General features: G+C 35.4%; 1 protein-coding gene across 1 annotated transcript; it reads right to left on the bottom strand.

Moving 5' to 3' along the window:
- Window positions 1–3,964: 3,964 nt before the first annotated feature.
- Window positions 3,965–9,355, bottom strand: LOC6035804 (sulfide:quinone oxidoreductase, mitochondrial). Its single transcript, XM_001845874.2, has 6 exons — window positions 8,995–9,355; window positions 8,784–8,889; window positions 5,003–5,428; window positions 4,735–4,944; window positions 4,486–4,672; window positions 3,965–4,430 (listed from the first exon to the last, which is right to left on the bottom strand). Exons 1-6 carry the CDS (start codon window positions 9,096–9,098, stop codon window positions 4,129–4,131), a joined length of 1,335 nt encoding a protein of 444 aa, XP_001845926.2. The 5' UTR covers window positions 9,099–9,355; the 3' UTR covers window positions 3,965–4,128.
- Window positions 9,356–15,221: the final 5,866 nt, after the last annotated feature.

Below are 15,221 nucleotides of genomic sequence, written 5' to 3'. Positions count from 1 at the left end.
CGAATTTAACTATAGTCCGGAAGATTGTAAAAAGGGTGGTTTTGTAAGAAACCTCGCCATGTTATACATTTTTAGAAAGGTATTCGAAAGACCTTTCCAACGAGTTCAAAAGATTAAAGATCTGACATTCCTATCAAAAGTTATAAGCACTTAAGTGTTATTTATGAAATTTTTAGAGGCCGGATCTCAGATATTTCGATGAGAACGTTGTCCGGATCTATCATGCGATTTTTTTTTTTTTTTTTTTTTTTTTTAAGGACCCTCCATCACACCCCCACACCAAAAAGCTCATAATTGAGCCCCCTGGTAGTGGTCTCCTTAAATGCTCAGCTAACAAAAGTTAATGTAAAGGACGAAAGCAAACTAAATTTATGCTGAGAACATTGTTTTACAAAGAAATGCTAATATTGGTGGGCAATGATGAAGAATAACTACTGCTAGGTGGTGGTGAAATCCCAGTGGAAAAAAGATTTCCTTTTAAGGGATCCACAAAACTAAAATAAATGAAAATAGCTCGACTAATAAAGAGAAATATAACCTATTTTATGTAATCGGTGTTAAGTGTATTCTATTGGAACAGTTCGTGTAACTTATGTTTTAAATGCTGTTTTAATCTGATTTTGAAAATGGAGGTGCTAGTGGTTTGTTTCACATCAAGGGGAAGTGTGTTGTATTTAGTAGGACCAATGAATGATATGCGACTTTGACCAAGGTTGGTTGAAGCTTGCTCACGTCGCAGGTGGTCATTTTGTCTAGTTGAATGAAAATGTGGTGCACTTGGTAAGGTTATGTTATGGTGCATTACAGGATTATTTAGAAGATTGTGCACAAATACTAATGTTTGATAATCCCTTAGGTAATTCAAGGGAAGTATTGTATGAGATAATTCGGAATACAGTTGTAAAGTTGGGTACAGTAATGGTTTGTAAAAATTGTTTTGAGACAGCGATTTTGGAGTGTACGAATTTTCTTTAATGAAGTACTGGAGGCATAGCCCCATGTTGACACAAGGTGATTCAGTTGGGAATGAAAATACGCAAAATAAAATTTTAATAGAATATGCCGAGGAACAAAATTTCGCACTCGCCAAAGCATGCCACATAAAGGGGCCAATTTCTTTTCAACGTGATTAACTTGGTATGCCCAGGAAAGTGTCGGGTCTAAGTGTATTCCCAAATATTTAAAGCAATTAACTTTTTCAATTTCTTGATTCCCTAGTCTTGGATGTTCGTGTTCTGTTATGACTTTACGAATTGAATGAAATATCATGTACTTGGTTTTACTAAGGTTTAACGACAAAAGATTAGCATCAAAGAAATTTTTGAGTACTCCCAGATCAGCCTCAATTGATTCAATTATTGTGTTAATATTTTTATTTGGATAAAATAGAGCTGTATCGTCGGCAAATAACCTAGGAGTACCGCATAACTGTAGTTTCCCTAAGTCATTAATATAAAGAAGAAATAGCAAAGGGCCAATGTTGCTGCCTTGAGGCACACCAACTCCAATTGTTTGATTAGAACTGCGGGCGTCATTTATTGCAACAAATTGCTTACGATTTGACAAATAACTTTTAATTAAATCATTGGCAAGGCCTCGGATGCCATACATTTCAAGTTTTTTTAAAAGAATGCTGTGATCTAACGTATCGAACGCTTTCTTGAGATCCAAAAATAATGCGCCTACAGATTTTTTAGAGTCAACTTCTTTAATTATATCATCAACCAATTCAAGTATCGCTGTTTGTGTGCTTGATCCTGCCTAAATCCGTACTGAAATTTATACAATATTTTTCTTTTTGACAAGTATTTAACTAACCTATTGACAAGAAGTTTTTCAAATATTTTATTAAAAACTGATAAAGTAGAAATTGGACGATAGTTATTACAGTCGTCAGGATCACCAGCTTTGAAAACCGGTATAACTTTGGCAATTTTCAAACATTCTGGATATTCTCCAGTAACCAACATCAAATTAAAACATTGTGAGAGAATTTGAGCAAAAATACCACAATTTCTCTTAAGAATATTCACAGGAAAATTATCAGGCCCGCAACTTTTTTTGTTCTTGAGAGATTTTATTAAAGTAATAACTTCATTTTCATTCGATGGCCACAGTACAATTGTGTGATCAATTCGACTTAAGTTGTTAATTGGATTAGAATTCAAGTTCCGTGGTATGTTCGCTGCAAGTTGACTACCAATATTGGAAAAGAAGTTGTTGAATACTTCGCAGACTTCAGCATCGTTGTTTGTTCTTGTCCCATTATTAACCAAGCAGATTTTGTTGTTTTTCTTCCCTACGCCAAATACAACCTTAATATTACTCCAAAGCTTTGAGTGATTAGTAACATTCAGTAATTTTTCATAATACGATTTCTTACATTTCGTTTTCGTGTCATCTACTTTCTGAGAAATATGTTTAAGCATGTCTTTCAAGTGTTGATTAGTTGGGTTTCGTTTGACTCGTTTTATGTAGTTGTTTTTTTATTTTGCAGAGCGTCCATAAATCGAAAGTCATCCAAGGGCAGTTACCCTTAACGGTTATTGATTTTTCAACAGTTCGTGTATTTTTTCCAACAGTGAATTATAAGTTGAGGTGATCAACAGCAAGGAATTACTGACATCTGTAACATGATCAAAATTGTTGATAAAGTTATCGAAAGCGTTATTAAGTTTTCTGTGGTTTACAATAGTTTTACTCAATTTAATTTTTTCTTTATCGATTGGTAATTTAAAAGAGGAAATAATTGGTGAATGGTCACTTAAATAATGAGAAATTGTATCATTTCGCAAACAACATGAATCATCTACTTTACACAGCACGTGATCCAAAATGTTGCCACTTAAAGGTCTTGTGGGGACTGTATTCGAGCAAATATAATTATACGATTCCAGTAATCTTAGATATCTATCAGAAATGTTATGGAGTGCCCTGTTGATAGGTATATTAATATCTCCCACAATAATACATGAATAATTTGCAGGTGTACAACTTAAAATATTTTCCAGGTAATCAGCAAATCTCCCATAATCGAAATTGGGTGGCCGATAAACTCCATGAATATGGTAAAAGTGCCCTTTTATTATGAGTTCAATTTGCATGTGGTGAAAGCCATCGATACAAACATTTTTCAAAAATTTACTTGTAGAATTTTTATGTACAAAAACTGCTAAACCTCCATTAGATTGATCTCTACATGAAAAAAATGAATTGTAATTGGGTATCTGGACTTGTCGTTGGATAGGTAATCAAAAGACCTTTCCAACGAGTTCAGTATCAAAAGTTAGCACTTAAGTGTTATTTATGAACTTTGTGGAGGCCGGATCTCAGATATTACCTAGCATTACACTCAAAATGTGAGGAAGGTATCAACCACCTAATGGTGGATTAAGTAACGTTTTTATTTGAGTTTTAAAATAATGCTATTTTTTCACTAAAATGCCAAAACTCCCTTTAGATTTAACTAATTGGGATGCTTCTCTCTGCATTTTGTTGCATTTTTTGAGCCCTTTCAGATGCATTTTGTATTTTGAAATTTAATTGAATTTTGCCTACGTTATAGCCTTTTTAAGATTTTTGACGTTTTTGAACCTTCAAACTTTGTGTTCCCGATTTGCCCCACTTCCCGTTGACCTAGAGTGCTAATATTTTGGCCAGATGCTAGTTTCATATGTACAAACAACCCCTGAAAATTTCAGGCAGATTGCTGAGGTCGATGCGAGATGGGTATGCTTTGCTCGTGCACTCGCTCTTAAAAAATATCGATATTCTCGGAAAGTACTAAATGGACGTTACAACAAGATAGACAACAGACGAAATACTACTTTTACTTACTAAAGGTGGTTCAATAGTTTTTTTCTGACATATTATTCTTAGGAATAATGATAAACGCCAAATCACAATAATGCCAGAGGAGTGGTTTGAAGTGGAATTGGTAATGTGTTTATTGAGAAAGACGTTATTATCATGTGTCTCTGTAAATCATAATGCACTGCATTTATATTTCACTGGAAGTATGGTCGTGGCGTACAAGAACTCAAGTTTGATGATATGTACAGGATTCGCCTTTTTCGACAATAAATGATTTTAAAAAATCCTTTAATTATAACAATACGATACGTTCTATTACAACTTAAAATGCATCAGTTTCCGAGCGAATCCAGGCCCGTTCCACAATCCGTTCAGCAGCAGGTGCCAGTATAGTGGCGGCATAATGTCCTTCTTCATGTAGAACATCGAAATGCGCTCCTTACTCTGATCGATCGGGAATGTCTCGAGTGGGGTTAAACTGTAATCGAACTCGGCAAGGATGCACGTGTTGTAACCAGTAACCAGCGGACAGGACGCGTAGCCGTCAAAGACTTGCCCTGGCCGTACGCCATTCATCACCGCAATCATGTTTTTATACACAACCTTGGATTGCGCGGCTGCAAGAGGCGGTTGTTAGTCGACGGTTTTCAACATGGATTTAAGCAAACTTACCAACAGAAGCAGCAGTTTTGGAGTTGGGAGATGCGGAGCAATCACCGATAGCAAACACGTTGCTGTAGTTGAGGTGCTGCAGAGTGTCCTTATCCACATTGACGAATCCCGTGTCGGTGACCAGATCCTTGCAAGCGGACAAAGCGTCCGGCGCACTCATGGGAGGTGTCACGTGCAGAAACTCGTACTGATGATAGATAAACATTCAATTAATTTCTTCTAAGCTATCAAACTGACAGAAACACTCACATCAGTCGTAAACTTCTCGTCCGGTTTGTCCAAGTTTTGGAATACTGCCTGGTTCTTCTCGGGTAATACTTCGATTAGATTTGTTCGCAGATTTACATTGATGTTACGCTTTTCCACAATTTTCCATAGCTGATCTGCGTAATGCTTGACACCGAAAATCACGGGAAGCGACGAGTTGTAGGTGACGTTAGCGTTTTGTCGTTTTTTGGACTAAAATATAAATATATTATAAGAAAAGAACACAGAACATTTGACATACTAAACTTACGTTTCTCAAGTAATGCTCAGCAATGTAGAGAATCTTCTGCGGCGCTCCCGGACATTTCACGGGGCTGTTGGGGTAGGTGAAGATGGCGTTTCCGGACTTGAACGCCTTCAGTGCTTCGAAGGTTCGGTCGACGTATTTTGGTGAATAGTTGGAGCACACTTTGCCCTTGGGAATCGATAAAGCCTCTACAAGGCCAGGAATTTTGTCGTAGTTAAGCTGAAGTCCGACGGCAACCAGCAGAAAGTCGTACTCAATCTTGTCCCCATTCGCAGTGTAGACGGCGTTGTTTTCGGGCTCGAATTTCACCGCCGAATCCTTGAGCCATTTGGCGAGGGCTGGAAGCACTTTTGCCATCGGTCGATAGCTATCGTTTAGCGTCTTTATGCCACCTCCAATGAGGGTAAACATTGGCTGATAATAGTGTTTCTAGATTCCGAGAAGATAAAATATAGTTTTTTTGTTGGATTTAATAAATCTATACATTTTTTGAGTCGAAAATATTTGCGGTAAATATGTTTTGTAAAGGCAGCGTTTACATTGCTACTTTTTGCATTATTTGAACATTGTAAAATTGCAAACAGTTATAATAATTCTTATAGATTTTCAATTTTTGTTTTGTATACTTTTGAAAAACGAAATAGATCTCATGAATATCTTTTAAAAACTGGTTGAATGTGAATAACTTATTTTAATGATATATTGTTAAAATATTATGAATTTATGAACGTTTAAATAAAATAAAACATGTTTGTAAAGAATACTGAACTAAAATACCGTAAAACGGGGTGACTTTGATAGCCGGGGTGACTTTGATAGGTTTGCGATTTTTCCGCAAAATGAAGAGTACAATTAAAATACGTAAGGAATGGTTCAGAAACATACTGACCGTGGTAGAGAAGTGTTCAAAGTACCTCATGAAGAACTTTTCATAAATTTTTGAAAAGTTTATAAAGTTAGTTAACTATAGTTAAGAAAGTGTGGATGAAAGTCATTATTTTAAACTTCTCAAAGTGTCATGACTTTCTCAATGAACATGATTTTTAATCGGAAAACGGAATGCATTTTCGGATTCTTTGGACAATTTTCCACTAGGAGAAGGTTAAATAAGTTTGTAAATAATAAATAATATGTGTTTTTGAAACACAATTAAACAAAATCTCCAAATTTATAGGCAAATTCAGTTGAACAAATTTCATGTAAAATGTGAAAACTTGTGATTCGTGCTTCAAATTCAGTTTAAAATGCAATATAAATCGATAATTTTAACAACAAAACTATTTTTAACAAATTTCAGGCAAAATTCCGACTTTTTAACAATTTTACCTAAAATTTATATGTATTTTGTTAAAAAGCTTATAAACTTAGTTAACTTAATATAAACATTGATTTTTTTCTTACAAACTATATCAGCTACTTTAGTGATGGTACATTTAACGTACAAAAAAAAGTTTGAACATCTTAAATATGATTTTAACAAGAAAAACTATGACTATCAAAGTCACCCCGGAATTAAAACCAAGAATTTTTAACATAACTATTTTTCTAAACACTATTGAAAAAACTTTTTTTTCCAAAATAGCGCATGGACTTTGTGTGGCCTACCCCAGTACATGTTTTAAAAATAATAATCTTGAGAAAAACCTTACCTGTTGGAAAATATTCTAAAAACAAATTGAAATCCTATCAAAGTCACCCCGGTTTACGGTACATTTTATATCTAACTTTGAGGTGGATTCATCACCAAATCCGTTACGTCAAAATATGCGCCTTATCACAATTGAAACTATTTTCAAAAACCAAATCCCTAAAACGCATTCGTGGAACAAAAAAAACTGTAGTGCCTTGGTGGGTAGTATGCCTATTTAAAAGCATTCTCTATGTATTTTTTGTTCTAATAATAAATAACAGCTTCTTAAAAGTGCAGTTACTGTTACAAAGTGATTAATAAATTGAAACAAATGTTTTTTTTTCCAAACAAATCAAAATTCGTTTATTTGTTTTGAAAATAATAAAACATACCTTCAAAACGATAAAAAAAATCAAACCATCCACATTAACGACCCCCGGGTCTTTTGTGGTCTCTATTGCAAGTTTCGGCTCGAACCTAGGAGTCCGAAGGCTTGAATGGGGAGAGCACCCAAACTTCTTTCTACTCCAAGGAACCTTCCACCCCAGTGTTTGAACTGACGACCTTTGGATTGCGAGTCCAACCGCCGCCAGCGATTCCACCGGAGTAGGCTTGGTTTGGTGTGTTGTTTGTACTTATGGCATGGAGACGACTCCTACACCTGGACGGCCTAACAACCAAGGCCGGGACCGACATTTTACTTCCTCATCCGATGGAAGGTTGGAGCAGATGGGAATCGAACCCAGAATCATCCGCTTACAAAGTGGACAGCGTAACCATTCGGCCACGCACTGCTCCACCTTCAAAACGGTAGTATTTGGTAATTGTTGTCACTTTGAAGGATTTTTTTTTATTGTGTTTAGACACACTTTTTTTGCTCTTTTTACAAAATAAATAGTAACATGAAAATTTTGTTTCATGCACAGGGATCTTATAGGATATATAAAGGTCTTTACAATGAGTTTTGTAATTATTTATGTTGAATTTAAGAAGTTCTTTGGCAAATAAGGAGTGGTTGTTTAACAGTTTTATTTTAATTTATTCTTATATTGGAACATGATATTTTAAACATTATTAAAACCAAATCTAACACATTCAGTTTAATAACAAAAATAAAAAGCATCTGTGCAACGTGTGAGGTAAAATAAATTAGCTGTTCACAGAAAAAAAAAATCCTTAGAGTGGACAAATTAAGGAAATCTAACACCTCTTGTTTATTCTACGCAACCTTAACCCTTTTTTGTATAATCATTGTAGTAAATATGCATGCTCTTTTTGAATTAAGCTGTTTAGCACTATATTGAGATATTTGGCTAACCCTCTAACACCCATCGAAATACCGACATGTGAAAATGGTTTAGTTCGTTTACAATAAACTTGACAATTACTGTTTCAAATTACATTTTTGGCTATACATTTAAAGTAACAAAAATGTCAAACTAGTGCTTGAAACATTGGTTCTACGCATCAAGTATTCGAAAAAAGACCTCCTGCCAAGCATCAAACCTAATTTAAAGAAAAAATATAACGGGCTTAGTATAATAGGCCCATCCGAAGAACGTTACATAATAAACTATAAAAAGTTATTTCCAGCCTCGCATTTCACGAAAAAATAGCTCTGTTTTGTCCGTACATCAGGTGGGATTACTTTAATTATATGGTTTAAGCTTCAACACAAGCAGCAGCAGCATGTTTTCGGCAATTTTCATTCCATCTCTGTTCACCTTATTCGCGTTTGCTTTGCAATATTTACGCTCAACTCATCGTGACTCAGCACAAATCATTCCTCTGCGTTATTTAGAGAGCATTTTCGTTCACCCTCGTGATGATCAGCGTCAATCGAGCACGAAGGTGCTAAAAGTTGTGGATCAACCTGTTGAAATTGGACGGCTGATCCAGCTGATTTTGAAAATTGTTCATTTCTGCCAGAAAAATGGTTCGCCAATGGTTACGCAGAATTGGTCGAGCTTATCAGTATGCATCCGGCAGCTGACCAATTCTTTATGGTTTTTTTTCACGTTTTGCCTTATGTACCTCCTAATGATATCAGGCTATTAATTTTCTATTTATATGACACCGGTGCACACACAAAGGTGTGACTACTCTCTGAGGGCTAATATGATAACGGATTCAATCAACCAACCCTACACTTACATCGGCAGGTTCCAAAATGATGACCTTTCCCTCTCCCAGCTTGTTGCTAAGCTTGGCCGCTACGGAACAACCGCCGGCGCCTCCGCCCACCACCAGCACCTTACATCTGAAAAATTGGGATTACTGAAGCGTTACCGAGCAGTAGATTAGGAACACGATCCTAAGAGATATTGCACATTGCGCAGTGCAATGTGTTGACTTATGCCATTACTTGTGATTCTCATTGACCACATTGGACGTGGCGAATCCTCGGACCAAAATGTCCGATTTCGACAGGCTGCTTCTGATCACGTTGCAAACTCGCAGTGAATTCATTTTTGAAAAATATTGACTGCAAAACACAGCACAGCTTATCTGACAGGAACACCTTTTTTTATTCGGAGCAAAACAACCTACTCCGACCTTCTTCGACCGCGACAACACAAACACTGAACGATTGTCGCTTGAAGTTATATTCTGGTGCCGGTGCCCAAAATACAACAGGCGAATAAAAAAAACCCGGACCGGCTTGAAGAGAACCAATCAGCCAGTTGTGTGAAGAGTGGTGAGTCCGTAGCTGTGTGTCTGATGTCATGACAACATTATCTTTGATTGCCTTGAACTTAGAATCTGTTCTTTAGTTCGGAGCGATTGTCTTTGTAGCTCAAAGATGGCGTCGTTTAATGAGCAAGCTTTTTAGCTGAAGTAAACTTTGCTGTGCTTTTGAATATTGATTCTGCTTTGCTGTTAGTAGAATAAACGGGGTTTGTTTTGTCCAGAATTCATATTGTTGACTAAGTTTATATCTTCCATTTAGTACTTTATTATTCATTGAACTAAACCTTTGAATTCAAAGTTTCTTGATTACATGATTTGCATCTTTTAGTGACACCAATTCAATTAACAGACGCAAGAAACGTCGTGCTCATAATTACCTATGCACTAATTACCATGCGTTTCCTCTGAAATTTTCTTAGAGCTACTACTTCATGGGGACGCGTGGTTGTTAACCTTCCCGAGATCAGGTCGTCTATTCGACCCAGACGGTTTGTGAAAAGATCTGTAAATTTAAAACTTTTATTTAAAACTCGTAGCATTTCACCTAACCTTGTAAAACAAAATTTTTTTTACTCGTCTATTATTTTTTATCACATGACGTTTATCAATTGACTAATGTTATCATGTTAATGTTAATGTTTACATAGGTCACCTTCCCTATGGTCGGACCAGCTTGTGATTGGAATCCCGACTAGTTACATTCACCAGCTATGATGGTTACCTTTATGCTACGTTACTATGTCAACAAAATATTGACCAACTTCTCTTTTTCAAAGCCCGGTTTTCCCAAAAATAAAATGGCAAAATTGACATTGTATCTAAAAACATCCTATTCAAACTTCCTTCCTTCTTTCAATCCTTAAATCTTAACAGTTTCTGCTCAAAACTGCCACAGTTTCTTATTTTATCAATATTCATCAATATTATATTTTCGCAATGCCTGCCTATTTTCAACCAATAAGCTGAAATTTGGTGTAGAGGAAACAGTTTTAACACAACTTTTGAACAATTTTTGAATATTTCTTAAAGTTCATTGTTGAATATTAAGGTTATGAATAATTGAAATGAGAATCACGTATAGGACAGTATGCTCAATAATGAACGTGCTCTTAATATTTAAATCAGACAACCTGCTTGAAATTAATGAGCTCAGAGCAAAACAACCATCTAACATCCCTTTTGTTTATTCAATGATATGATTTTTTGGCATCGGTTCCTTCTGCAATATCTTATGCATTTTCCCAACAGTTGCTATGTTCCACCCACTTGTACCACTTGTTGCTGGCATGCTCACGGGGCCAAAGTTCGGGATCGAAATGATCTGCAGATGCCACCTGAAAGTATGCATAATTCGTTGGATTCGAGGAAATGAACACTTATATCGAACGCATCTAAATTCTATCCCTAGTTTCCAACTGAATTTCAACACTTGGCTCGGTACACGCAATCTATGTTTATTCAATATGCCTTATCCTTTTGACTTATTTGAGCCAATTGAAAATCAGCAGGGATGCTATTACTGACACTGTGAGGCGCAAAAGGAGCTGTTCGCAAGCTGTTCAATTTAGACATTCCTAGGAAAAAGCAGGCCCGGTAGATGATTTGTAGTTTTAGTTTTATTTTACAAATTTTGGTTTGTTGAATTGTTATAAGGACAATATTGCAGCTTTCTTTAATGAAAAATTTTACTGTTACAAACCGACTAAGTAAATTTATTCTATCGTTTCCCAAGTCCAGATCTGCTTCAAAGCGATTATAATTCGCATAAATTCACTCAACATGAAGACTTGACAGACAAGGAGAACGAGGGTAATGATAAATTAACAAGTCAATCGATTGAATTAATAGCACAGCCAATTTGGCCAGCCCCTTCCCTTAGATTCACAGAGATGGGCGGGAATGCAAGTGGTCAGATCTGTAGGAAGCACTGCCGAGTGTGAAATCCGGCGAGGGTCGATGGGACGACGCATGAGAAAGGATTCAGACGAGTGAAGTGCGTCACTTGTTGCCCTCTGCATACAGCTTTCCCTAGTAGGGCACGGGGAGAGAGCATGTGACACATTTTTTAAAAGAAAAGCAATGCAAATGACTTTCCTTTCAAGAAATCTCCAGAAGCACTTAGCAATAATAAATTCAAAATATTTTACCAAGTCATTCACCATTCAATCAGGGGATTCACTGTTTAACCTTTCTTATACTGAAATATGGAGATATACAAAACATCTTTGTATAGGTAATTTTAAAAAACATTTCCTATGAGTCTAAAAGTTAAAAAATCTGGCATTCCTGTCTCAGCATAATCAATTTTGCAATCAATTCAAAATAGGCTCCAGTTAAAACAATCATGATAAATTTGCTACTTTTCTGGTGTATTGTCACTTTTTCAGTCAAAATTTGCACCGATTTGGCTAAAAAAAAAATACTTGGCTTATATTTTAACTTGAAAAGAAGCCTCCCAAAAACCCAAACTTTTTTTTTATTGATTTTCATACCAGGCCAAAGATTTAATACCCCTAAGGGGCCATCAATAAACCACGTGGACACTTTTTTTGAAATTTTCAACCCCATCCCTCCCCCTCCCTTCGTGGAAAATTGTCCATACAAAAAAAGCTTTTTTCAATTGCTTACTCCCCCTCGTGTACACGTGGTTTATGGATGGTCCCCCAAATTTTGACCATCGGGCTATTTTTGCATAAAAAAAATCGACCACTTACAAACTTTTTGAACCCAGCTCTTAGTGACTTTCATGAAAATTATTCCAGGTCTATCATGTGACCTAACATTAGATAGGTAATGTTGAAATTTCTCGAAGAGTCTTTACTTTTAAAGATCTGGTCACCCTTTCCAAAGTTTTGTTTCTAGCCAGACTTCATTAACATCGAGAAAAAAACATATATCGTTCGATAGGTGCTGGTAAGACACACCCATCTTTGGTTAGCAGTAAGATTTTTTTTTATTTAGGTGAAATGGGAAGGCACCGCCATTTTGACACCAAGACTCGAATTTTCAAAAGCAGTTCAGTGTGTTGGTAAATAGATCGATACTAAGCAAACTGTCGAGTTCAGAAATCCATTTTAGTCGAAAATGATTTTTATAAAAAATTTCGTCCCAAATTCAAATTTCAAGGAAAATACAATAACTCACGATGTTATATTTTAAATAGGATGATAGCAAAAAACCATTAGATTTTAGAAATTGATTTTAGTTAAACCTACAGTATGTAAAAAAAGTATTTACACCCCTTGGGCACTATGCACATTTTGTGATGAAACATCTAAACAATGTAATGTTGACAAAAACATAGCACAACGTTTTGTTCACAAACTCATGCCAAACATTTTGCTAGAAAAAGCTCATGAAAAGATGGCTTCTATAAAAAGTTATATAACAAATACTATTACGAAAATAAAAAAGGTGCAAAAAAAGTTTGTACACCTTTAGAAAAATTAACATAAATAATGTTATTTGTTGACAAATCACCATAAATCCAGCCTCCTCACTCCAAATAGGCATCCTTGACTGATTAAAAAAATAATTTGGTTTGAATATAAAGTTTACTAATTACTTAGTATAAAAGTTTATATAACTCTGGAAATTCTATATAAAACTTATCAAATCTTAATTTTGCAAACTTTCAATTTAACTAAATGTCAATATATTACCATAAAATTGCTAAACAAACATTCTGGAGCGGGTATAACACCGTTTTGGGGGTCTTTGTAACGATAGAATAGATTTTTCGTTGGAATTTCGTACCAACCCGGAATAACATCGTCGGAAAATCCGCCGGCATCCGAACCGGTTCACAATTCACAAGTCAACCTATGTGGCATCGGAAAGGGCATAAAATTACCGATCTTTTGATACCCATACATCCAGGCTTTCTATAAAACCCACGTTTTTAAATACCTGGGCAAAAAGTATGTTTGATCCACGAGAACAAAAATTACGAAATTCCATACATTTGTGGCAGATTGCTCAAACGAAACCATAACAACGTTTTTGCAGACAATTAAAAAAATGTTGATATATATAGACATAAGGGGTTTGCTTATAAACATCACGAGTTATTTCGATTTTACGAAAAAAAAATTTGAAAAAGTTACTTTTTGCGTTTCTCTTTGTTTCGTCGTCCCTGTCTGTAGCGGGTGACCATGAACGGCCATGATCGATGACGACCAACTTTTTCAAAACTTTTTTTCGTAAAATCGCGATAACTCGTGATGTTTATAAGCAAACCCCTCATGTCTATATATCAATTTTTTTGTAATTGTCTGTTCTACAACTTTGTAGAACATTGTTACACTCTAAAAAATAACCCTGCAAAGTTAGAAAAAACACGAAATTTTAAAATGAAATATTTTGTTCTAAATGAAAAAATGATCCTTCTGGGACAATGTAGATTCGAAAAGTACATAAAATTTCTCATAAAATGACATGTTCCAAAATTTTTTACAGTCGAGTAACGGAAAATGGAAGAATTTTTAAAACTTTTTTAGTGTTTTTTTCGATGAAAAATACGTTTTTTCGGAATTCTGAGTACGCCATCAAATCGGGCGTCTAATTTTACATAAAAGTCCCTTTGACACCAAATTTCTATCTCATCACCGTTTTAGGCTGCAAATTATTGAAAAACACCTCTTTTTTCGCATGTTCAAAAATGGAAGGGGTCGTACCGCCCCTCCGTCACGAGATATCAAAAAACGGACCTCGGATTCGTGATCAGAGACAAAAGTTACCCCTTAGGACAAAGTTTCACGCAAATCGAAGAGGGGTCGGGGCAACTGCTGTGTGAGTTGGCGGAGAATTACCCATGTAACAAAAATGACTTTTTGACGGGCATTCAGGGGTTTATTCCAGTGGAGATACTGAGCTCAAATCCCAAGTATGAGCTTGATTGGACGTAACAGGCAAATGGGATTTAAGCCCTAAAAAAAAATTCAAATTTCAAAGATGTCACCAAATGTCACCAAAAATTAACCGAGCTCCAGGATGCTCAAAACTTCAATGTTATATAAACCAAAAGATGCGCAAGGACCCGCCTACACGCCAGTGATGTGTTCTGTAGCCGAAGTGCTTCAAAATTGAGATTTTGACGGCATAAATCCCATTTAAAATTTAAATGTAAAGTGCCAGCTCCTGAATGTCCGCCAAAAAGTCATTTTTGTTACACTCTATTAGAGTGTATTTCGGTTTATTGCAGTTTATACTTCACTTACGTTAAAGTATAATTCTTTGAATGTTTGTAAGGCCGATGCAAATATTTAAAAAAGTTTTTGTCCCTCGGCCCTGGCAAAAAAATCAAAATTTTAATAACAAGCCATAGTCTTCACATTTAAATGAAAAAAAGTGTTTTAAAATGCATTTTACACTAGTTCAGATGTTTTGCAATCATTAGTTTTCAAAAAATCTAAGATCTGACAAAAACAAAAATTGTATCGAAAAAAAAGATTTTGCATCGAAAATTTTCAAAAAATCTTGAGATTTTTTAATAAACCCAAACATTTTAAAAATGATTTTAAACGCAGGAGAATGTATTTTAATTTGATTTCAGCTAGTTGCACTTGAATTTTCATTGAAATTTTGAAGTTAATTGTAAAAAATTTTTTTTTGCCCCCTGATTTTCGGGCCAATTTTGAAGAGGGGGTGACAAAACTTTAAAAAAATTTGTACCAGCCTAAAAGTTGATTTAACAAGCTTTCAACTATACAGAATCAAATCACAACATCGATTTCGCCATTAAATCAAGTTTTAAAATTTTCCCACTGGTATAATTGCCCGGAGAATGTGTCATTAAAAAAAAACAAATTTCAATACTTTTTCGTCTTGGCATCTGGTACATAAAAAACACCCCAAGCTAATTTGGTAACTGATTTCTTTCTCAAATTTAAGTAGATCAGA

This window comes from Culex quinquefasciatus, chromosome 3 (genome assembly GCF_015732765.1).
Source record: "Culex quinquefasciatus strain JHB chromosome 3, VPISU_Cqui_1.0_pri_paternal, whole genome shotgun sequence".
NCBI classification, from domain to species: domain Eukaryota; kingdom Metazoa; phylum Arthropoda; class Insecta; order Diptera; family Culicidae; genus Culex; species Culex quinquefasciatus.
The sequence above is the reverse complement of the archived record's forward strand: the minus strand, read 5'-3'. Positions and strand labels throughout refer to the sequence as shown.